The sequence below is a fragment of the Oculina patagonica genome, chromosome 8 (genome assembly GCF_052425735.1).
Source record: "Oculina patagonica isolate OP01 chromosome 8, crgOcupat, whole genome shotgun sequence".
NCBI lineage: Eukaryota > Metazoa > Cnidaria > Anthozoa > Scleractinia > Oculinidae > Oculina > Oculina patagonica.
In genome coordinates, this window is record NC_135765.1 from 27,157,282 (window position 1) to 27,181,378 (window position 24,097).

At 39.9% G+C, this 24,097-nt stretch overlaps 2 protein-coding genes and 1 pseudogene across 2 annotated transcripts in view; 2 read left to right on the forward strand and 1 right to left on the reverse strand.

Annotated features, from left to right (window-relative positions):
* Window positions 1-22,403, forward strand: part of LOC144663703 (elongation factor G, mitochondrial-like) — a 114,838-nt gene extending 92,435 nt beyond the window's left edge. Inside the window, 17 exon segments of the mRNA XM_078524740.1 lie at window positions 4,538-4,618; window positions 5,797-5,870; window positions 6,419-6,494; window positions 6,663-6,800; window positions 7,414-7,515; window positions 8,326-8,382; window positions 8,909-8,998; window positions 9,562-9,609; window positions 10,246-10,328; window positions 10,786-10,855; window positions 11,959-12,051; window positions 12,612-12,687; window positions 18,628-18,696; window positions 19,649-19,722; window positions 20,126-20,212; window positions 20,685-20,738; window positions 21,466-22,403. Coding sequence (XP_078380866.1) covers window positions 4,538-4,618; window positions 5,797-5,870; window positions 6,419-6,494; window positions 6,663-6,800; window positions 7,414-7,515; window positions 8,326-8,382; window positions 8,909-8,998; window positions 9,562-9,609; window positions 10,246-10,328; window positions 10,786-10,855; window positions 11,959-12,051; window positions 12,612-12,687; window positions 18,628-18,696; window positions 19,649-19,722; window positions 20,126-20,212; window positions 20,685-20,738; window positions 21,466-21,582 — 1,389 coding nt within the window. The 3' untranslated portion in view covers window positions 21,583-22,403.
* LOC144663748 (putative thiopurine S-methyltransferase) lies at window positions 9,967-17,945 on the reverse strand. Its single transcript, XM_078524801.1, has 2 exons — window positions 17,109-17,945; window positions 9,967-11,440 (listed from the first exon to the last, which is right to left on the reverse strand). Exons 1-2 carry the CDS (start codon window positions 17,903-17,905, stop codon window positions 11,320-11,322), a joined length of 918 nt encoding a protein of 305 aa, XP_078380927.1. The 5' UTR covers window positions 17,906-17,945; the 3' UTR covers window positions 9,967-11,319.
* LOC144663279 (uncharacterized) lies at window positions 13,267-16,290 on the forward strand (annotated as a pseudogene).
* Window positions 22,404-24,097: the final 1,694 nt, after the last annotated feature.

Below are 24,097 nucleotides of genomic sequence, written 5' to 3' on the forward strand. Positions count from 1 at the left end.
TTAAAAGTGTTACTATGATCAAAATTTTACCTTCCCTTTTCTCTTCGGTTTTGGAAAGTACTTACATTAAATAGTAACCTTGCCAAATTTTAAGTTCAAATTCGAATTGGAAGACCACTTATTTTACGCGTAAACTTCAATTAACTATTCAGTTACGTTTTTCTCATCATACCATGTATTCAAACGTATGTAGTCCCTGAATCGCTGTTCCTCTTCGTTCTTCGAGGCTTCTTCGATCGGTGCTTCGATTGGACAAGAAGACGGCAGCTTCGTTGTAGGCATACAGCGCCAAAACCTCATCGAATGAAATAAATATTGAAGTATTTGCATACAAACATTGCCCCTTAGACCGACGACAAACGGCTTTAAATTTTCATTATAAGAAACGATACCGCTAAATTGCAATGTCTCTTCGTTGCGACAAAGAATTTGTCGAAGGAAATACCTTTTAAAACCCTGTTAATTCTCAGTATATTCCCTCTTGGAACACTCAAAGGTCAAAGCGACGATCCGCATATGACGTCACAATCCAACTCATGCGTAAATCCGCTTTTCAGTACAGTCGCTGGCTCACTTTAGACGTCCGAGTAGGCCTGGCGCACGCTACTGGTGTACACGACCGTAACAGCACGAAATTCGTGCTTCGGCGAATTGCACGGTTTGTGTGCATAAAAACAATTTAGGCACGGCTAGGGCACAGTTTAGGCACAGTTCATGCACAACTTACGCACGGTTCAGGCACGATTTAGGCACGGTTCAGGCACGATTTACGCACGGTTCTGGCACGATTTAGGCACGGTTCTGGCACGATTTGGGAACACTGTAGGCACAGAGTATGCACATTTTACGCCAGATTTCAATGCATTGTGAATGTACTACAATAACGAACTTAAAGATTTTCTCAGCGCATTTTAATTAATAAAATGCCGAAGACGATAGCGTTAAGGTGAATGCGTTTCGATTTTTCCTCTTTTTCACTGAATGAAAATTTTTCCTAACACCTTGGAACAGGTTGTGAAAGTGGCAAAAAAATAAAGAATGTTTGTACGTGCTATCAGACTCACGATTGCTTCAATTCATGATCTTGCTAGCAAATATTTCATTGCGTGACAAGCAGCGTGTACTGAATATACAAGCCAACAGGATAGGTTCTTGGTGATTTCCATTTTCCAGACCATTAAAACTTGATATCAGCTGATGGCTTTTTACCTCGTTAACAGCATTGAACTACCATCACAATTTCTGTTACATAATTGTACATTTAACTGGAAAACTTGTTTTACACAACAACGAAATCGTAGAACTGCATTTGCATGCTTGCTAGACAAGCCCTAGACGAAGTGTCTGTGTTGACAGACTTTGTTGACTTAACTTTAATGCAATTACAGACTGGCCAATCAGAAACTTTGGTTCTTACGGTTGAAAGTATAATCCTTGAGAAGAAAAGTCCGGCTGGTGTGGTTCATTCTGAAGCAGAGAGGAATATCGCCCTGTTTTCCTTTTGGTTCATGATTTATGCAAGCTTTTTAGTTGAGACTTTGAGACTTCTGATTGCAACAACATTTATTTCAATAGAACAAGTATAACTCATCAGTTTTTACAACATTTAAAAAAGATCAAGTATCGCTTGATATTTAATTTGCGCTTCAATTTGACTTCAGACGGTTTGATCCTCCACTTAACGTATAACTTTTGGCTGCATAAAATAACCAGTTACAAAGAAAGTAACCTTTCATCCTTTCGTAGTGAGCTTTCTTTTTTTCCGTGAAGGATGGGCACATCTACCCGCAATTGCAAGTTGTAGATCTTTAGTAAATAAATAAACTATAAGGTAAGCAATTGATTTGTATCTTTTGACTTCTTTCTATGTAGTTTTCTAATCTGATCAATTTTCATTTTATTATAGAAATTTACTTTAAAGTTACACAATGTTAATACAAACCTTACCTTGTCTTGACAACTGAAGTTTGATTTCGGGCCAGAACTCTTGTTGAGAAATTTTCTCTTGCACGATTTAGGTTTTGGTACAGTTGAGGCACAGTCTAGGCACGATTCTGATACAGTTTAGGCACAGTTTATGCACGGTTTAAGCACGGTTTGGGCACAGTTTAGGCACAGTTTGGGCACAGTTTATGCACAGTTTAGGCACGGTTTTAGCACGGAAAAGAGCGTTTTTGTGGTTAGGAAACGATGGTCTAACATCGAAAATATAGTATTATTTTGAAAAGGGATTGTATAATCTCGGCAAAGCTATGACTGACAAAAAGCTGATTTTATGTCAATTAGAGATATGGTGTTTTTGAAACACAAAGATAAGTGGATAGAAAGAACAAGCGAGTTTTAGAATGCACGTTTCGGTGAAAACGAAGACATCATCTTGTGGGTTGCAAAAGTGATCAGGTGAAAAAAAGGTCCTCAGCGTTTTATTAGGTGAACTTTTTTTCAAGATTGAGAATTGACATAGGTTTGAGATTCTCTCTATGAAGTTTTATTACTGTATTCCTTATTAAAGTCGAGAAATCCTAAATGTGCCTATGTTAGACCGTAAATGTTACGCGCCATGTCAAAAAAAAGCCGTTTTCAACAGTGTTTTTTTAATTATTTTTCGTCACGATACACTTTAAAAAGAAAATAAGTCTTCCAGAAGACATTTCTTTGATAGTTTAAAGTTGTGTTCAAATCTTAACAAAATCCCAATTTGGACAGCTTAACTACAGCATTTTAAAGTCAAATTTACAGCACTGATCACCAGTAGCGTGCGCCAGGCTAGTAATGGCTGACGGGTTTTCCAGGATTTTCGGCAAGCTATTTCAAGGCTTATATCGCTCGCAACGTACTAAATTCTAGCGCGCTAGTTAAATATAGACTTATTGAACAAATTGACTTTAGGAAAAGACGAGAAGAAAAACAAAAATTTTGGTCATAGTAGCACTTTAAAAATGGTCACTGTACTGTGTCCAAGCCAAGTGATCCATACAGCTGGATTTTATCCTGCTTTCCATAGCATTAAGCGACTAGTGGTATTACTACTACCCCCTGGATGGGATGCTAGTCCATTGCAGGGTTACCCCCAGCAGTAAGTTTGCTGGTACCCATTTATATACCGTATTTATTCGATTAAGCGCCCAACCTCGAATAAGTGCCCACCTCTAATAAGCGCCCATCCTGAAGGTAAGAAAAGTTAATAAGCGCCCAGCCTCGAATAAGCGCCCACCCCTCCTCCAAGAAAAAACTGAAGTGTGCAAGAGGGGTATTGATTGACTAAGTAATACTAAGAGACTTCCCTGAAGACCGGAAACTTTCAACGAAAAGCTAAAGTTCTCCTTTGATGTATCTTCTCGTGTTGTTATTATTTAATATTTTGCTGCAAAATAAGCTTACTGCTTGTTGAAAATGGTGGAAATTTAATAAGCGCCCATCCTCGAATATAAGCACCCACCTTGAATAAGCGCCCACTCTCAAGGTCAAAAATTTTTATAAGCACCCAGGGCGCTTAAACGAATAAATATGGTACCTGGGTAGAGAGAGGCACTATGAGAGTAATGGGTCTTGTCTTTAGTTAGAACATAACACAGTGCCTGGCCAGGGCTCAACCTGGGCCTTTCAACGTGGAGTTGATCCCACTAACCATTTGGCCATAAGACATTGATGGGGTATTTATTCTTTGACAAATGTGCATAGATAGGGGAGGGGAGCAGGGATGGCGCAGTGGTGAGAGCGCTTGCCTCCCACCAATGTGGTCCGGGTTCGATTCCGGCTAGGTACCATATGTGGGTTGAGTTTGTTGTTGGTCCATCCCTGCTCCGAGGGTTTTTCTCCGGGTTCTCCAATTTTCCTCCCTCCACAAAAACCAACACTTATTAATTCCAATTCGATTGGGAATCCGAGGGCCACAGGTTTGTCAGACGAAGACTGTTACGTGCAACCCTCGTAAAACAAAGTTGATTTATTTATTTATTTATTTTTTTATTTATTATAGATCTATAATTAAAAAGAATGTGTTTAATTCATCAGAAACCATTGCAGATGTCGATGAAGTTCTAGGGGAAATGTTTCTAGAAGAAATACAACCAACAGAAGAGCAGTTAATTGTAGGTGTTACACAGTTGTACAGCATAGTTTATTACAGCTAAGACCACCGACAGACATGTAATTTATAACAATAAGCAAACAAACAGACATACCAGCAAACAGTAAAGTACAAAATTGATAATTATTGTGTCTCTTATTATATAAAAAAAATTCTGAACCTCTATTAGCATTTATGACCCTTAGTTTAAGCAACCTTAAGTTGAATCTACAAGTCTTAATTACATGTAATGTAATTGTGTGGCTACATGTTATTCTAAAAATATACAAATTAAAATACTTGAGCTGTACAAACATGCACACATGTATGGTAAAAATGTACTTTTAGTGCTCACTCCACTGGTACATGCACTTTGCATATGATTGTGCACACCTGATCTGAATAAGGAGGTTTTATATTTAACAAGTTTGCAAGAATTTGCCTGTGCACTTTTTATTCTTTTACTAGGCTGCCATTCGCCGGGCCACCATCAAGAGAAGTTTCACACCAGTTTTTGTTGGATCTGCCCTGAAGAACAAGGGAATTCAGGTAATCTCTTCTCTATAAAGTGTCATCAAAATTTTTTGGCCTCATTAATTGATAAGGGAACCACTTACTGGTAGGCAAATTAATTTTTTTGTAACATAACCAAAATCCATCTACTGGTATTTTCTTCAGTGCTTTATGCTATCACTTTTTTGTCTAGCGACATAATGACACAACAGCAAGGTCACGCAAATGCTAAAAACACCTCATGTTGATGTTGAACAACATAACATAACGACATAGTTGGAACATAATGACATACATGTAAGCATAAGGACATAACGAAAGAACTGAACATTTCTTTATGTTGTTATGTTGTTATGTCGCTAGTGTGAACCAGGCCCAACACAGGATTTTTGAGCAGTGTCATGCAGTAATCAAGGTCATCCCATAATATTTTAAGTGTTCTCCCAAATTTTTTCAAAAGTTCATGTATGTCATACTGTTTAAATTTCCGCAATTATCCAGGGGTCTCTCGGGTACAGACCGAATCTCTTGGTCCCCAGAAATGGATTGTGAAAACTTTCAGAGACAAACAATTAATGCATACATGTATGATCTCAAACTTTATGGTTTGTATTTTGCTTTTGGGTTGGGGGGACTGGTAAGGCCTGAGTGGGATTTAGGAGTTTTGTTTGGTCAGTAATTTTTTTTTGAGGAATTATTACTGTTCTTTCTAAAATATACTGAAAATATTTTATATCTGACTAGTATCCTAATAAGAGCACTTTTCCTGATTTTCTGGTTATCTCTATATTTCCGCCCCCTTCCTCCCCTCCCCCATGCCTATAAAAAAAACATTAGTCAGAGTAGTTCTCCAGAACTCACAATTTTATTACCGGTACTTCTTCCGTCCATGAGCATGGAATGTTTACTTGTCCAGCAGTAAAATCTACTTGTTCCAGATTACCAGACCTCACTCTTCTTATGTCCTGTTTGAAGAATATACTTAATCCTTGGTTTGTTGTGTCTAAGAGTGACTGACAACTAAATTCTCCTAAAGATATTGTTACATTAACAAGCAGAAAGGTGATGAGAATATGTACATATAAAATCATCAACTATGGTCCATATTGTCCTGATTCACAACCAAACTCTCAACATCAGCATCAAAAATATGTATGTTGCTTAGTAGGGAGAATTTGAATGTCAGTTGTCTAATCATATTTTCTGTTCCTCAGCCTCTATTGGATGCTGTTGTGGACTACTTACCTGAGCCTTCTGAAGTGAAAAATTTTGCCCTGGATGGTGACAGGTTAGAAGATGTATTTTTTCCTGTTATTTACTTAATTTTTTTTTCAATTTTATTGTTTTATAGTGGTCAGCACTTAGCTTCGAGAAAGCTGCTGGTAGTTTACAGGCATGCCACTGAGACAGAGGAAACAAATATTTTAAATGAACATAACAAGGTTTAAAAATCCCCTCCGGCAGGAGGCAGACCAGTAGGCTATATACAAAGCATGATCGAGGATTTGAACCTTGGACTACAGAGAAACAAATACAGCTAGTGGCAAGGACAGGTCTTGAACCGGGGACCGCCGGATTACAACACCAGCGCCCTAATTAAACCACTCGGCCACGCTTTCCTCCTTCAAATTTTCCCACAAGTGTCCCTGACCCTTTAGTACAGTATAAATGCTCCCCCCCCCCCACCCACCCCAGGAGTGAATGCTAGCTACCAAGACCTTGTTTCCTCGTGTGACGAAAAGCTTTATCTTGCAAGTAGACTCATTAAACTGTAGCTGTCGTTAATAATTGTCAGCAGGTACTTGTAATGAGTAAAAAAAATCATTTTAATTGTAGTCCTGACGAACAAGTTGAGCTAAGCAGTGACCGAGATTCATCTCATCCATTTGTGGGCCTGGCATTCAAGCTTGAGGTAACGGAAACGATTACTTTATATATCTTAATATTGCTACTGTTGTTATTGTTAATTAATTTACACAGACCCACAAGTGCTAGTGATTAAATTTTAATCATGACTGTATTCTGTTGAAATACATTGTACATGTACAAGTTAACCGACGTATGTGTAATTTTTTGATAGGCTGGTAGGTATGGTCAGCTGACTTACCTGAGAGTGTACCAAGGCTCGCTGAAGCGTGGGGGCTTTATTGTAAACACAAGGACTGGGAAACGTGTTAAGGTGCCCAGGATTGTCAGAATGCACTCAGATACAATGGAGGTAAAGAAAGCAATAAAGGGAGATGTTAAACTGTAATGAACAATCCTAAAAGAACATTGAGGCTAAACCTTTTTGATTTCATTGAACCAGTAATAACAATTGTAGATTGTAACAACAGTAGATTTATGAAAATATGACATTATAGACCATCAGCTGCCCTAGCCAAATTATTTGTGTATTGGTTGGGTTGGTAGGTGGACGTTAAATTTGGAATGGAACATTTAATTTGTTAAGAGGGGGGTGCTGGGGTTGGGCAATTTCTTTTGCTAAGATTTATTTTCAGCATTTGTATTCGCAAGGACTTTTTTTACCAACATAATCCTCTGCAAGATCTGTTTTTGCATCATCCATGTTACAAGGTGGGGCTTGCTTAAATTTTTGTAACGTACTTACTTGTGCACAATTTTTTTTCTCGCACTTTTCTTTTGCAAGAATATTCTTTTGTAATGGCCCAGCCCCCCTACTCAAAAATGAAATGATCAGTCAGACCTTTTACATTGTGCTTTACAAATAAGTTGGAAAATTTCCGTTTTGTTGAACCTGCTGATAACTTGAAATCGGGATTCTTTGTTTATATGTAATTAAATGGTGTGGTTCTGTTGCCCTTGTTTAGGATGTACAAGAGGCCAATGCTGGCGACATTTGTGCTCTTTTTGGAGTTGATTGTGCATCTGGGGACACATTCACTGTAGAGGGAACAAAGTTACTATCCATGGTAATACAATGATCACCTTGTACAGCATATAAATTCCTTTCCTCCACAGACTTAAAACGTAGAACAACCTCTTTACCTTGTACAACATAATAAACAGTATGAAAGTACTGCTCAATAGCTTTCATTTGAATGGTCACACATTAGGGTTTCATCCACAGGATTGAAAATTAGAACCACCTTGTACAGCATAATAAACAGTACCACATGAAAGTACTGCTTAATAGGTTTCATTTGAATGGACACACTACTAGGGTTTCGACCACAGGATTGAAAATTAGAACCACCTTGTCCAGCGTAGTAAACAGTATCACATGAAAGTACTGCTCAATAGCTTTCATTTGATGGTCACACACTTAGGGTTTCATCCACAGGATTGAAAATTAGAACCACCTTGTACAGCATAATAAACAGTACCACACAAAAGTTCTGCTCAATAGCTTTCATTTGAATGGTCACACACTAGGGTTTCATCCACAGACTTAAAAGTAAGAACCACCTTGTACAGACAGGAAAGGTACCACACGAAAGTTTGCTCTATAGCTTTCATTTGAATGGTCTCACACGAGGGATCGACCACAGGATTGAAAATTAGAACCACCTTGTACAGCGTAGTACACAGTGCCACATGAAAGTACTGCTCAATAGCTTTCATTTGAATGGCCACACACTAGGGTTTTATCCACAGACTTAGAACCATGCACGTCATTAGTATGGAATATTTCAGCTTGACGTGCTCCTAGTAGTCTCTCTCCGGATTGAAATGTTGTAAGGTGTTCAATTAACTGAAGCAAGTGACTGATTTGTTTTCAGGAGCCGATTTTTGTTCCGGATCCAGTTATTTCACTGGCAGTGGAGGCTAAAAATAAGGTAAAAACTAAACTGTAAAATGGCATTATATACATCATATCTTATAGGACTCTTTAATGTGGAGTATCGCTATATATTTTTACGATCAGCGGGATTTACCGAGCAAATAGAACCAGTCAAAAACAAAACGAGTGTTGGAAAATGTAGTATAATTTAATGTAAATAGACCAGAATCGTTTTTGTACTTATATTATATTTTAACTTAAACAGTGTCCCCGATTAGTAAGCTTAAGGCTAGCTAGAAGACCAGACACTTAAATAAAGTTATTATTATTATTATTATTATTATTATTATTATTATTATTATTATTATTATTATTTAAACTAATGACCAGTAAAACTAAACAGTGATAGTACACACGAAAATGTCTAATAGGAGTAATTTTTTAGTTTTCCTTTCCTTTCCATCTGAAAACAAACGAAAATGGAAACTCTGCTAGCAGGGAGTGTAACAAAGAAAAATAGGCTGAAAAATAGGCTGGAATTAATCACCATTTATATGTACTTTAATTTGTTTTCTGCTTAGAATGACTTATCACAGTTTTCAAAAGCCCTCAATCGGTTTGCACGAGAAGATCCAACATTTAGAGTGAGTTACGATGATGAAAGTAAAGAGGTGAGATAACTTATAATAAATCTGTGCTTGTGGAGCAATTTGTTTGCTTGTAAAATCTTCATATAAAATAACACTGCTACTACATTTCCAGCTCCTATTGTAGATACGTGAAAGGGTGGCTAAGGGTTTCAATCTCCGGGGGGTGGGGGGAGTCTACCTGTATAACATATTTTTGAGAAGCACAAGGTTTTCGGGAGTGGGGATCAACTCTTCTCTCTCTAAAGTCTGTGTTCGAGCCTAGTGGCCCATCAGGCCGGAGCTTATCCTGGTTTCAGTGCCATGAGGCGACTAGGAGTATTTCTACTCCCCCTGGATGGGATGCTAGTCCATCACAGGGTTACCCCCAGCATTAAATTTGCCGCTACCCATTTACACACCTGGGTGGAGAGAGGCACTATGAGAGTAAAGTGTCTTGCCCAAGAACACAACACAGTGACCCTGGCCAGGGCTCGAACCCCGACCACTCGATCCGGCGTCTAGCGTTCTAACCATTTAGACCACCGCGCCTTCCTCTTATAACGACTGGCCCCTTAGTAGTTCTGCTGTTTTCATTTATCTCGCAGACCATCATTTCTGGCATGGGAGAGCTGCATCTGGACATCTACACTGAGGTAAAGGGGACATAACCGACCAGTAATACATGGCGTTGTCAATGTGTAAAGTGATTTTACATTCACAAGGTCTGGTTTGGTTACTCGGAACGAACCTTGCTTGTTATTCACTTTTGCCAGGGCTCGCCAGTTGTTCAAAGGTTGCATAACCTTCTATTCACCTGATAAATCACTATCCAGTGGATAGCATAGTCTGTCAATACGTTTCTACTGGATATTGATTTAGCTTATTAACAGCGTTATCCAACCTTCAGTTTGAACAATCGAGATCAGATGTTAAACTTTAGTTTTCTTTGAAATTCTAGGAGTCGGCAACAACTCAAAGACACCTTGAGGCCTTTTTTGAAAAAAAAAAAAAAAAACAGCAATTTTATTGAAGTTTCTAACCCTACAACCTACTTAGAGTGGTCTACATATTTGCTTTTAGCAACAAGACACGCTTTGCTACAACATAATTTCCTTTTTACTTTGGAAAATAATTACTTTACACCTAAATACATATTACTGTCAGAATAACTGGAACACAATGCAACGTTTGACTGGTGTTGACAGCATATTTGAAATATCTAAACCAAATCTATCAAAGCAATAAGGTTGTTCTTACTTCTAGCATCGTTTTCTCCTATCCTTTTCTAGAGAATGCGTACAGAATACAATTGTCCGGTTATCTCCGGTAAACCAAAGGTTGCCTTCAGAGAAACAATAGGCAAGGAGGCCAGGTAAGAATACCGCGTGCCTTGCGCGCAGGCGTAGCCCACGCGTGGATGTACCTCGCGTGTACTTTTGAGTGTAGCACGCGCGTTCTTGTACTTAACTCATTAGTAACTTCTTGTGCGTGTGTCCCTCGCGCGTTTTGTTAGAGTACCGTACGCGCGATAATCCATTCGTGGCCCAAGCGGAATAACGACATTAATTTTTAGTCCAAATATTAATTAGCAACCAATTTCTCGTCAAAATAACAACACAAAGCCAGAAACAGGTCACTAGAATACACAAACTGATCACCAAGTGTTACTGAAATAACTAGTACCAACTTGTACTGGATACCAGAAAAGAGAATTTGTCTTTTGGCATCAGGGGCCTAAAGGGTTAAAATATCATAAATTCTCTTAACTCGTTCTATACAAAATGTATGCAGACATGTACGAATAATTTGTATTTTGTTGTTTCTCTCAGCTTTGATTTTCTTCATAAGAAGCAAAGCGGTGGAGCGGGCCAGTTTGGTCGCGTTATTGGCCGAATCGAGGTATTTTGCAACATATTTATATACTGGTATTTTTGCTAACATTAACGAAGGTTAGAATAATAAAGAATAGCTGTCTCTTTAGCTTGTGTTCTCTCTAGTGGTCAGCATAGAAAGTTGTTTTAAAGTTTGATTGATTGCCGGATTGATTGATTAATTGATAGATTGATTGATTGATTGATTGATTGATTGATTGGTTGATTGATTGATTGATTGATTGATTAATTGATTGATCGGCACTACATTGCATATTTCGCCAAGTAAACTCTTTAGACAGCGTTTATAAAAGACGCAACGGTGATCTAAATCGGGTTTAGCAAATAACTAACCCTGCTATGCCATGTCAAACACGGTCTTCGCTACCTGCGACTTTCCATGCTGTACAAATAATGTTATTTAGACTCCCCAGTCCTGGTTCAGTTACAGAGTTCAATGTTCTGTGACAATGGTTTGCCATTCGGTTGTGTTCACTTTCTGCGTTTCTTCTTCTGCTCTTGTTTATCTCCAGTCTTGCTCTGTTTTGATTTCTTTCCTTCCTCTTGTTGCTCATTCGTTCTTTTTCTGCTTACACCTGCACCGCCTTTATCCCTAAAACAAAACAAGAAATAATAAAATAAAATAGCTTTTTGATGCAGCGCTTATTCGAGGGTTGCGTTGGATTGAAGCACTTATTAAAAGTCATTTTTCAAGAAACACATTTTTAGATAAAACAGGGCTACTTGTTTTTTTTTTCTAGAAACGATAGCAACAATAACAAAATTTCAGTTTAAAATGTCATCGCCACTGTCTTCTTCCCGATCAGAATCAAGTTTCTGTATCGGGGCTTGAGCATAGTTTTTGAGGTATCACGTGCTTAGAATAAGCGGCGCGTTACTGTTGAGTGGAGCGGTCAGTTATTTTGCTCTTATGTGAAGCGCTTGTTAAGGGCAGGTGCTTTTCTAGAAGCACGGTCCCTCGACATTGACACACATGCCAAATTATAATTCCTTTTATAAAATGATCCCCTCCATTAGAGGGCATGTATTCACCTACAGGTCCCTTATACGGCTCTTGTTATGAAATGTAAAAGTTTAATTGTATTTTGCACTCGTCTTGTTTATTTTCAGCCTATGCCAGAACATTCCCTCACAGAGCTCGAGTTTGTTGACGCAACTGTTGGTATGAACATCCCCAAGACTTTTATTCCTTCCATAGAAAAGGTACGTCGTAACTATACTATATATTAACACTCCTGCCATCTTACATGACCCAAAGCAACTAGAATTATAGTAAGTATTTCAATTTTTTTTTTTAAGAAAAAGACCGGAGACAAACTGCTACAAATGGAACATTTCGATTTTCACCGCCCCCCCCCCCCCCCCGCTTCCAGAATGTTATTTTGTTTTAGCTAATGCATTTATACTGCTTTCACTTAAGCCCAGTTGTTCAGATTAGTAATGTAAAGCCCGGTGAAGCAACTACCATCTTCGGAAACCGAAAGGTCTCCGAGCGACTCACGTTCCTGGTTAAACAATCCAAATACAGTACAGGCTGTCCCAAGCACTCCTCGGTAACACTCGGAAAGTTGTCGCATCAGCTCGGCGTGTCCACGTTAAAAAGCGAGTTTTGTAGCTTCACAGCCCCTTTTTGGGTCATCACGCAAGGCTTCTTCGTGTCACGCAACTCTTTTAAGCCGTGACCCCTTGTGTAACGGCTGAATGTGAGGCTGCTTCGGACGTGCAATGCTAACCTTTGAAATGTAAAATTTCTTACATTTCAGGGTTTCCGTGAGGTTTGTGAGCGCGGTCTCATGACAGGGCACAAATTAGCTGGAATTCGTTTCGTCCTTGAAGATGGTAAGTTCACCATAGATACTGTAGACCGTTTACTGCCCTCCATTTTCTATAATTCTTTTTAGAATAGTTGAAGAGGGGAAATAATTGCGAGAAAACTGGACGGCAGCGCAAAACAGGGACGAGGCGGGAGCTATTGCTGTAAACAAAAGTTGTGCTGAATGAATCAACCTTTATTTAAAAGACACATGCAACATATCGTTTCGAAGTAAACTTACTGAAGGACCACGTTGTTTGTTTTTACGAAAAGAACATTTTTAGGCTCAGCTCGTGGAGAAAATAAGAAAGCTCAGCCTCGGCCGAAAATCAGACGTTCGAATTCTGATGTAAAGAGTGTAGAGAGGTAGAGGTTATATGAAATTCTGGTTTCCCTGGGACCAAGACTGAAGTGAACTGTCCAAATTATAGAGTCGCCTGTTTGCGTGCCATTGACGATCGTCACTGTGTTATGCTCCTGCTACTTGATCTATCTGCTGCTTTTGACACTGTCGATCACGACATTCTGCTAAAAAGACTGAACTCCAAGTTTTCAATCTGTGGCACTGCCCTTGAATGGTTTCGTTCGTATCTTACCAACCGTACACAATTTACCTTAATCGATGGAACTAAATCGCAGTCTCGTGAGCTCAAATGCGGGGTCCCCCAAGGTTCGGTCCTAGGGCCTGTCCTGTACTTACTTTATACTGCACCATTGGCTGACATTCCACGACACCACGAAATGCAATTTCACTTCTACGCTGACGATACTCAGTTATATAACTCTTTTTCAACAAACAACGACGTCGAATTAACCAATACAGTTGGAATAATCGAGGAATGTTTGTCTGATCTTGACAAGTGGATGTCTCTCAACAAGCTAAAGCTGAATAAGGACAAGACTGAACTTCTCTTCCTTTACTCAAAACACAACCCACAGCAGTCTCTACCTCCAATCCGTTTTGGTCAAGACATAATTCAGCCATCTCAATTTGCTAGAAACATCTGTGTAATATTTGACAGTACTATGACTGAAAATGGAAGAGTAACCAGGATTCATAATTGAGTAAAATGTTTTAGAAACGTTCTCTGGTTAAAAATTTAAAAATATAAGCTTTCGGCTGCCAAACTGCAGCCTTTAACGAATGATAAAAATGGCGCGAATGAATAAATATATAGGGTAAAAATGTGTGAACAAATTACATAATAAAAATGCGTAAAAAGGTGACAAGGAAAATAGTGAGAATATGATAATAAAAGAGAACTATTTTAAAAGAATAGAATATTGTGGAGGTAATGACCTAGCATTGTTGTCCGCTTCAGTTGTCATGGCAGTGTGCCATGACTCAAGAGTTTTTCGCACGCGATAGTCTCCTTTGTCAATGACTCTTGCATTTTTGAAATCAATTTGATGGTCATTCATCCATGCATGGTTTGCAATGTTCGATCCTTTGTTACAATGTTTGACGTTTCTGATGTGTTCTTTTCTTCGCGTCTGTAGACATCTGCTGGTTTCTCCAATGTAACTCCAATTACAGTCATTACAAGGAATCTTGTAGACCACATTTGTTTGAAGGTGGCTGGGAGGTCTGAATTTTGGTGAAGGAAACTCTTGGTGAAGGGTTCTGTGGGGTCTGGTGACGACACGAATTCCATTGTTTTGAAGCAATCTTTTAAGCGGTTCGGTGAGGCCATTGATATAGGGCAGACAAGCCAAGTTAAATGATTCTGATGGCTCGACCCACTTAAAAAACAAACCAACAAGTTCCTCCGGAGAGGGAATTGTTTCTGTAGTGCGTTTTTTCTTTAAGATGTTAGAGATAATTGATTGGGGGTAGCCATTCGCTTTTAAGGCATCAGAGATATGTTTGACTTCACTCGATTTTGCGTCTGCGGTGCTTGGGAGGTTACACGCGCGGTTCAGAAGAGTGGAAGCTGTGCTGATTTTGTGTTTCTTCTCATGATGCGAGTTAAAGTCTAAATACCTGTCTGTGTGTGTAGGTTTTCTGTATACTTCGATGGTAATTTTGCCATTTTTTCTGTTGACGAGGGTGTCCAGGAAGGCGATTTGGCCATTGCTTTCAGTTTCGATGGTAAAGGAGATCTTGGGGTCGATGGAATTCAAAGTGTCGTGGAAGGCTGAAATGGCGTCTCTCTTGATGATGACAAAGCTGTCGTCCACATATCTTTTCCAAATTTTGGGTGGTACCGTGGAAAAGTTCTCTTTTATTATCATATTCTCACTATTTTCCTTGTCACCTTTTTACGCATTTTTATTCTGTAATTTGTTCACACATTTTTACCCTATATATTTATTCATTCGCGCCATTTTTATCATTCGTTAAAGGCTGCAGTTTGGCAGCCGAAAGCTTATATTTTTAAATTTTTAACCAGAGAACGTTTCTAAAACATTTTACTCAAGTACAGTCAACTCTCGCCTTGCGGACACCCCGCTATTACGGACGCTCGATATTACGGACAAAATTCAGATCCCCGGCGAAAGTTATAGAGGTTTGACTGGAAATGACTCCCGCTATTACGGACTCTCGCTATTACGGAATTACGGACACTTTCGTGGTACCAAAAGAACAATTTTATTGTTTTGACTCTCGATAAAGCGGACACCATGAACTTCTCACATAACATTATTGCAGAAATTTGCAGTGTGTTAAATACTATTTGTCGAAACACACTTCAGAAGTCTTCTGCAATAATTATTTTTGCATCAATTGCTTCAGTAGCTGTACACCAGACTTTGCTTTTTCACTTCAGCTTGCGCCCTTTTCTTTCAGACGACTCCTTTTGAGAGATCAAACCCTCAAACCCTCGACCATTGTCATTCTCCATACCTAACGACTACTGAGTCTTTTCACGACTGTTGATGAGCTCGTCATAGCCCATACTATTTAACCTATGTTAACGCCATTTTTTCCCTCACACCCCGCTATTACGGACTCTCGCTATTACGGACACTAAACGAAGTCCCGAGCGTGTCCGCTATAACGAGAGTTGACTGTACTATGACTATGCTTCCGCATATCAGTTCCATTTGTAAAGCATTCGAGATCTTATCATCTCCGAAACATCTCCCGTATAAGGAAGTACTTATCCACGAAAACAACCGAGATCTTGGTCCATGCTTTTGTGTCTTCCAAACTCGACCACTGCAACTATCTTTTATACAATGTGCCGAAGTATGCCTTAAAAAAGCTCCAGTCTGTTCAGAACGCCGCTGCTCGACTTATCACCTGTTCCCGAAAATACGACCACATCACTCCGATATTGAAAGAACTACACTGGCTTCCTGTTTCTGAACGCATTAAATTTAAGATTCTGCTACTTACCTTCAAAGCTCTCCATCAACAATCTCCTATCTACATTTAAGATTTGTTAACGCACTACCAACCTTCAAGAACCCTCCGATCATCACACTCTTCACGCCTTAACCCTGTCAAATTCCACCTTAAGTCCTATGTGTCTCGAGCTTTTGCTGTTTCGTCGCCTGAACTCTGGAACAGTCTACCTCTTTTTATCCGCTCATGTGACAATTTAAGTTCTTTTAAATCAAAACTCAAAACTTATCTTTTTAAAATTTTTTTTACTTTTTATTACTTTACTTTTAATTTGTAAGATTTATTCAGCTAATTTTAACGAATTTTTATAGATTTGTAAAGCGCCTAGAGCAGGCCTGGATAGGCGCTATAAAAATGTTTATTATTATTATTATTATTATTCTATGGGTGCCCCTCTTCAAAGAGAGGTTTGACATTGAATCTAATATGGGCATTTTGGATTATCCTGCCTGTATTAGTGAACTGTAAATGTGCATAAGAACGAAGTCAATATTTTTTTCTAAGCGGAATAAATATTTTTTACGAGCACTTCTTGCAGGGAAAATAAGACAACGAATGGAACCGTCTGCTCGGTGAAGAAAGATGATTTGCTTGACTGGCAATAAACAAATGCGTGACCGCGCAGTCTGGTCAATATATGCAAATTTTGTATCCGGTTAGCGTGACGTACAGCTTGTTTGTCTGGCTCGATACGATAGCGTCCCCTCGATCACGAAATCTGAATTGTTAATTCTCAGACGTCGGTGGCTACAAAAGTTTAATACTTTGCTTAAGTAGCAAGTAAAACAGCGTTAAAGTCGACCATGAGAATTTCTTGAAGTCTCTGATCTGTTTAACACACACAAATCCATCCTAATTCGCATGCAATTATCAGAATTATGAACATAACAAACAAGCGTTTACACCCATAAGTACTGTGCTGTCACGCGATTGGAGTTTCACGGCCTGCTGCTAAAATTTGGAGATATCGGCAAGTCTAAAATGCTTTTTAGGTCAATTCGTCAAAGATTTTTATATTTTAGTGCGAAACCTTTTATCTGCAGACACGAAATTTGAGCAGAAGCTTTAAGGTTTCGTAAATAAAGATAAACTTACTTGAAGGTAATAACGTGATAAAACATCTCGACTTCTTCGTCGTCGTCTGCGTGTTCGTGATCTCCGTGATCGTGATCTCCGTGTTCGTGATCTCCGTGTCCGTGATCCCCGTGCCCGCCCTCCTCTTCATCTTCCTCGAATTCGCTCTCATCGTACTTCCACATTCTCGTTCCAATGTAACGAACATCGCTCTTGTCTCCAACCATGGACTTCAGCATCTCGCCTGTCACGAAGTTAGCCCCGTGCTTACAGATCTCCACCATGTGGCGACCGTCTGGCTTAAGACACGACTGCATTAGGCTCGTGTACTCCTTCAGTCGCTCCGCACCCATTGCGTTGATGACCGGCATCGCGGACTGATCCCAGATGGCATCGAACTGCCCGCCCGACTCCTCAAAGGAGAAATCGAAGATGTCACAATTGTATAGTGTGATGTCTTTGCCCTTCGCTACATACACGTTGGCTTTCTTGTCGGCCGTGATCTTCCGTGAGTTCATCGTGTATTGCAGCTTGCTATCGCGGAAGAAGGCCGTGATGTATCTTGCAGAAGCCTCCACACCTGTGATCGCGTGACCTTGTTCTGCTAGCCAAAGCATATCTGGCGTTTTGCCGCAAAGGGGAACAAATATGCGAAGATGACTGCGGCCTCCGGTCAGATCGTTGATGTTTTTCATCAAAATAGGATCCACTTTTTTCAAATACTCTGGCTCTTTGGCCGTCTTAGTGGATTTCTTGGTTGTTTTCTTGCGAGCGCTTGCTTGGTTCTTGCCTCGCTTTTTGCCGACTTTGGGTGCCATGTTGCTTGTTTGTATTTCTCGTTCCCAGTTTCTTCTTGCGAGTACCTTGGTAGGCGTGCAGAGAATGATGGGAAAGTAGCATGGGCGCTCTTTTATTGCCGCTTGTCAATCAGATGATGCCAACTTTTGTTTACGAACCGTGACGGCAGATGCCATTTCGAGACAATGACAAGGCTAAAATGTTGTTTAAATATGCAAATGTTTGAGTTATTTTTACGGTAAAATGTTCCTGGAAGACCCCCGGAATATTCGCTTGAATTTCGCATCCGTTTTCTCGTTTCTCTAAAAAAAATGCGACAATATCGATATCTAGGGCAAGGCTATGTAATTTTTGTCAGAGGGCCGGGCGAAGAAGGATGCATTTTTAATGGCCGGAACTATATATGACAATTTCAAGGGTTACTGAAGTGAAGTGAAAAGCTTCGAAAAGTGATGCAGTGTATCAACTGTAATGGATACCATTTTTATATGGAAAGTATATAAAGGGCAATATTTTATGTCAATAGTGGTAATTCAAAATGTAAGGGTTTTGGACCTCGAGGCGAAGCCCCCCACCCCGTCCCCCATTCCCCCGGGTATCCATGCCGTTGGTGGGTGAAAAGAGATCTTGAAAGTCTTCTCAGGGAAATGTACAAACTGTACAGATTGACTTCACTGCATGCGGACCGTACATGTGCTTTGCTTTACAATTCTGGTCTCATGTAACGTGTTTTATTCCCAAGGTGCCTCTCATGGTGTGGACTCAAGTGATCTTGCGTTCAGACTAGCAGCTATTGGAGCCATGAGAGAAGGTAAAGCATTAAATGTAACATTATTAACCAATCAGAGCGAAGGTGCTTCCTTTCTAGCCAATCAGGTGGAAGACCAAAATCTATCGTTGTTTGGCCGCGCTTTCCACTGACAGATTACGTTTTTCCCGCGCTTTCCGCTGACTTGTTACATATTTTCCCACGCTTTTTTTATCGGTTACCTGTTTCTTGCCTTGAGTTCTGATTAGTTTATTGCTGGTTTTCACTGTCACGCAATCAAAAAATAAATTCGAAACCATTCAACTACAGAAGCTATGAATTTCAAATATTATAGATGATAAATAGATAAACAATTCCTCCAAGTTTCGGGTCTGTGCGGTGTACCGTTCGCGAGTTATTTTCCGAACCTTTCCACGCAAATTTATAAAGCTTAGTATGGAGCCGCCATAACTGTGTCCTGCCGAGGGACACAGTAATGGCCGCTGTGATGTCAGAGAAACCATCTGGAACTCAATTCTGCTTACAACAGCGGCCATCCTTGGCTTAAGACCTAGTACACTTTCACATAAACACCACTTATTATATCTGAAATGTTCAATCTGCACAAAATGGAAAGGAAAGGCCTTTCTTCAAACAAAACAGCTTTGTCACGGCACTCAGCTTGATGTCACATACGACGGAGAACTCAAGTATTCAAAATGCTCTGTTTTAAAAACGAATGACACTATCGATCTGGAAATTTGCAAAAAGATATATTTTTAGTTTATCTTTCGCCTTATGACAACGAAAATTTAGCAGGCCTAGTCAATTTTGATTTCAGAATTTTATGACGTAACATGAAAACCAAGAATTGGACTTTTAGCTTGGTTGTCACGCAACACGCTAAGGGAACCTCTGCGTGACGGCCGTAATAAGGACTTAAGGAAATTAGTATGTAGCTAAAATTAATTTATGCCATTTTGACAGTATTTTTTGTGTTATTCTTTGTAAACAGCATTTCCTAAAGCTGCTCCTCTCATTTTGGAACCCGTCATGGCAGTAGAAGTCAATATCCCTCAAGAATTTCAAGTAAGCAGCTGCGGTTTTTTATTGACATTGCTTTGTGTATTTCTCTATTCTCTCCCTAGGTCCTGCGTACGTGCTCTACGCGTGTAAAAGCTTTTTACGCCACGCGCATAACTTCCAGAGAACTGACAGAATGCTGCGGCGTAACCTGCGATGGACTAGCATCCCATCCAGGGGGAGTTGTAACGCTTCTTGACGCTTTTTTCCCTATTTTTAGTCGCTTCGTACTACAGAAAACATGAGCAACTACAATACAAAAAAGCTGAATTTAAAACTGTTTGAAAACACAGAATAGCTCACCACAAATACTTAGGGGCTTCAGAGAATAGATGATGGTCAAAACTGAACAGAATTGCGAGAGAATGCTGAAGTCCTAATCACAAATGTTTTTGTCTCTTTTTTGTAGGGAGTGGTTATTGCTGGGCTTAACCGCAGACACGGAGTGATTACGGGCACAGACGCAGCCGAGGGTTACGTCACAGTCTATGCCGAGGTAACAACAGTTTCTTACTAAATTTTAAATGTTTTTTTTTTCACTTGCAAGACGTCAGAAACAATTATATGTTAAAGTCACACGTGGTTTCTGATTTCAGCGCGTCTTGGCGGGAAAATGCACATGTGTCAGCGCGCCACTGGCAGTAGATTGTATCTGATTGGCCGAAACAGGTCAAGCTCGTCTATGACTGGTTTAGCGTGAAAAAGAAATACTCCGATGGAAAAGCTCGATAAACACGAAAACCTCGCATGAAAAAACTCCGTAAATTGGACATTTTAGCCAATGAAAACGCGAGCTATGACTGCAAACTTGGAGACTATATAGACGGTGCTGTGAATATTTCAGTGAACGTTTTTAGCTATTCAAAGCCTTATGTCCTAGAGAAAGCTAATAAACGAATTTTTCGCCAAGTGTAGTGTGGCTGGACATTTATTCATATTTCACTCACGATTCTTTTCAATCTTTTTAGGTTCCATTGAATGACATGTTCGGATATTCGACCGATCTGAGATCTCAAACACAGGTATGTGGTAGTGCTACTTGTTTCTGTTGAAACATGGCGTATCGAACCGAACGTTCCGGCGGTAATCGAACTGAGTCGAACGTAATCGTTCAAACGGTTAGCTCAGTTGGTAGAGCGACGGACTACCGTGCGGGAGGTCTCGGGTTCGAGTCCCAGACCGGACCAACACTCAGGGTCTTAAAATAACTGAGGAGAATATGCTGCCTTTATAATTACATCTGCAAATGGTTAGATATTCTTGTCTTCTCAGATAAGGACGATAAATCGTAGGCCCCGTCTCCTGCACCTTCAGTGTTATGGTCAGCAGGGGACGCAAAAGGACCCACACACTTATCGTAAAGAGTAGGGCATGGAGTTCCCGGTGTTGTGGTCTGGTCTTTGCCAATTGTTCTGTGCACTGTGGAATGCTCGGAGATATTAGCTGTATAAGCTACTCTACAAATCCGAGGGTAAACAAAAGTGATGATGATGTATGTATGTATCGAGTTCGGTAACCGAACATAATTCGAACGCACCTAAAACTTTCCTCAATTGAACAAAATAAAAACTTATCGAACTTTTGATTAGTGAACTGCAAGCCCAGTATCATCTCAGTAGTTTTAAAAGCATGGCTCACAAATTTGTTCAAAGCATGTCGTAAAATCCCGGTTATAAACTCCAGACCTTCCCTCCCTTAACCTTTTCCTCCCCAAGTAATTTACAAACGCTTTTTACCCCATTTTTACAGGGTAAAGGAGAATTCGCTATGGAATACTGTAAATATATGGCTGCGTCCCAGCAAGTACAAGCCGAGCTCATGGAAAGATATGACTTGGACAAACTCAAGAAAGCAAAGTCAAGATAATGTATGGTTTCGTCCAGCCCCTCCTCTGGCTCATGTCGTCGTCATTTCTACAAGGGACTGGTGCCGATGCTTCTGCGGTCGCGCAGTTCCTGGTAAAGACAATACTGAGAGGGTCGTCAAAGGCATTTGAACGGACAAATGAATTGAAAATAATCGAGAATAATTTATGAAGGAAAAAATGGAATTCAAAAGCCATATTTATTACGGACTGGTACCTAGTCCGCATATCGTTCCGTTAATTGACGCAGAAACAGATGTGGAATGGAAACGCCACGAGCTTTGCTTTAATGTTCTGATTGCACAAAAGAAGATATGAAAGATCAACAATGGGTCGGAAAACGAGAACTTCTCTGTGATTCCTCCCGAACGGGAAATTTAACTGTTGTGTGCGAAGTCCTCCCTTGCAGTGTATCCAACTGAGTACAAGAAAAACTTTGCACAATGCGAGGTCAAATTATAATGCTTTAATTCAGGCATGTTCACTGCTTTACTATTAGAACGGTTTTCAGTTGAGTGTCAAAAGTAATTCGCATTTGCTTTGATTCTGCATTATTACCTGTATGTGGTTGGCTAAAAAATATCGCGCCAGTTTCTAAACCAATCAGCAACACTGAAACCAATCGTGACGCGGTCACATACGTTTTCCCGCGCTTCGCGCCGGCTACATGTATTTCCTTCGAGTTTTGATTGGTTCACTGAACTGTTAGCGTCGTTTGTGATTGGCTAGAGTGATTGGTTTCGTTTTGGTTTTACGACACTCAATTGAAAACTGGTCTTACCGACCAAAAAGCTTTCAAGCAAGGAAATGTAACAAAGTGTAAGATTAACATGTTTTATGCAGACAAGGCTTATGTTTTGAGGCCCCTGGCCCTCCCAGGGCTTTTTATAGAGAGCAAGGGAACATTGGTTTTATTCTTGGAAAACTTGAACTGGGTGGAAATTTTTAGGACTTCAGATTTGCTGAGCTTTTTTAACTGTCTTCCATCATTTTTTACGGAGTTCTTGTGTCGCTTTTGTGTAAAATATTCGGCCATGGATAGATCAGAAAGTATACAAGAATAATATGTGTTCATTTCTTTTTTAAAATTTATTGTTGACCTTACAGAAATTGTCTGTGTTTTGTCACAATTTTATTGTTTTAAGAAACAGGGTCTTATCTCTTAAACTGGTGCGAACAAGGCGCACCAAATTAAAAATTAACACCGCGTCTCAAACGCGCCCGGCACGCGGCCAGAAAGCACCACAGTCAGTAAAGGTCGATGTGGGGGCTATTTCGCGAAGACAAGTTTCCAGTGTGCAACCGAGTCCCACGTATCATTGAAACTTTAATTTTTATCAAACGTTCTGTCGTGAGCGTACCATACAAAGGACAAAGCGAATCAAGGAACCCCATGTCTTCTCAAGTATAAAACTCGGTAATGGGCGGGTTCCCCAACCCCACCCCTTCCCCCCCCCCCCGACTTAATGCCCCTAGACAGAGTCCCTTTGATCCCCTCGTAAGAACACTAAAAGGGATGCGTTTCCCACTTCCTAATGTACAAAGTAAGTGCCGCGTCTTCTTGACAGTTCTAAAAACTAATCGTTTTGTTTATTTTCATCAGATAGTTTTAGAGCATATTCCATTTGTGTGGAAAAAACGTTCCGGCAAATGGAACAGTACAATTTTTTTTAACAAACACAATGGTATGGGACGAGTATGTATACCATTTGAAAGCTTTCCAGTGAAAAGGACCATTCCATTTCATTTCCCACCGAAACAGCCGCGTATTTCATCGAGGAGCAGGCTAAAAGTGCGAAAAAGCAAAACGATACAGTGATATTCCAAGCATTACGGTAAAAACGAGAAACGAGGAATACCTCTTGCAAGTCTTCCATTTTTTTCCCGAAAATTTTCCAGTGGGATGCACCGTTCCATTTCATTTTTCATCGGAACAACTCATCGTTTTTCCGTACAAATGGAAAGCGCTGTTAGTTTCGATTTGAAAAATTCCCAACCTCGTCCCCAGGGTCTTCCCCGCAACGATTTACGAGAAGTCCCTGGGACGAAGTTGGAAGAATTCCACACGCAACACTTCACGAAGCACAGGATTCGTACAGCGCCTCTGATTGGTTACTGCTAAGATGTAAGTTGTTTTAAGCGCGAGTTACAACTCATCAGTCAGTAAATAAACCCCTGGTTTGTACACATGGTACATTCACCCTCACAACGATAGAATATAACCTCGCTGGTGCAAAGTTGGATAGCAAAATTGCTAAGAGTGAGCTTGCGTTCCAACAGACGGTGGAACCAGCTACTGAAATAAAAACACCCAAACATTTAAACACTGACAAACTTCTTCCAAACGAGCATGCGCTCATAAATAATTTTTATCATATTCTCTTCAGACCCCCCAAGGAGGGAGAAGAGATTTTTTCAGCTTCTTCTAAGCTCCGAAAAATACAAAATTTATTTTTCGAAGCCCAGAAAAATATAAAATTAATGAGCCGTGACTTCAATTAACTATTTAGCTAGTAG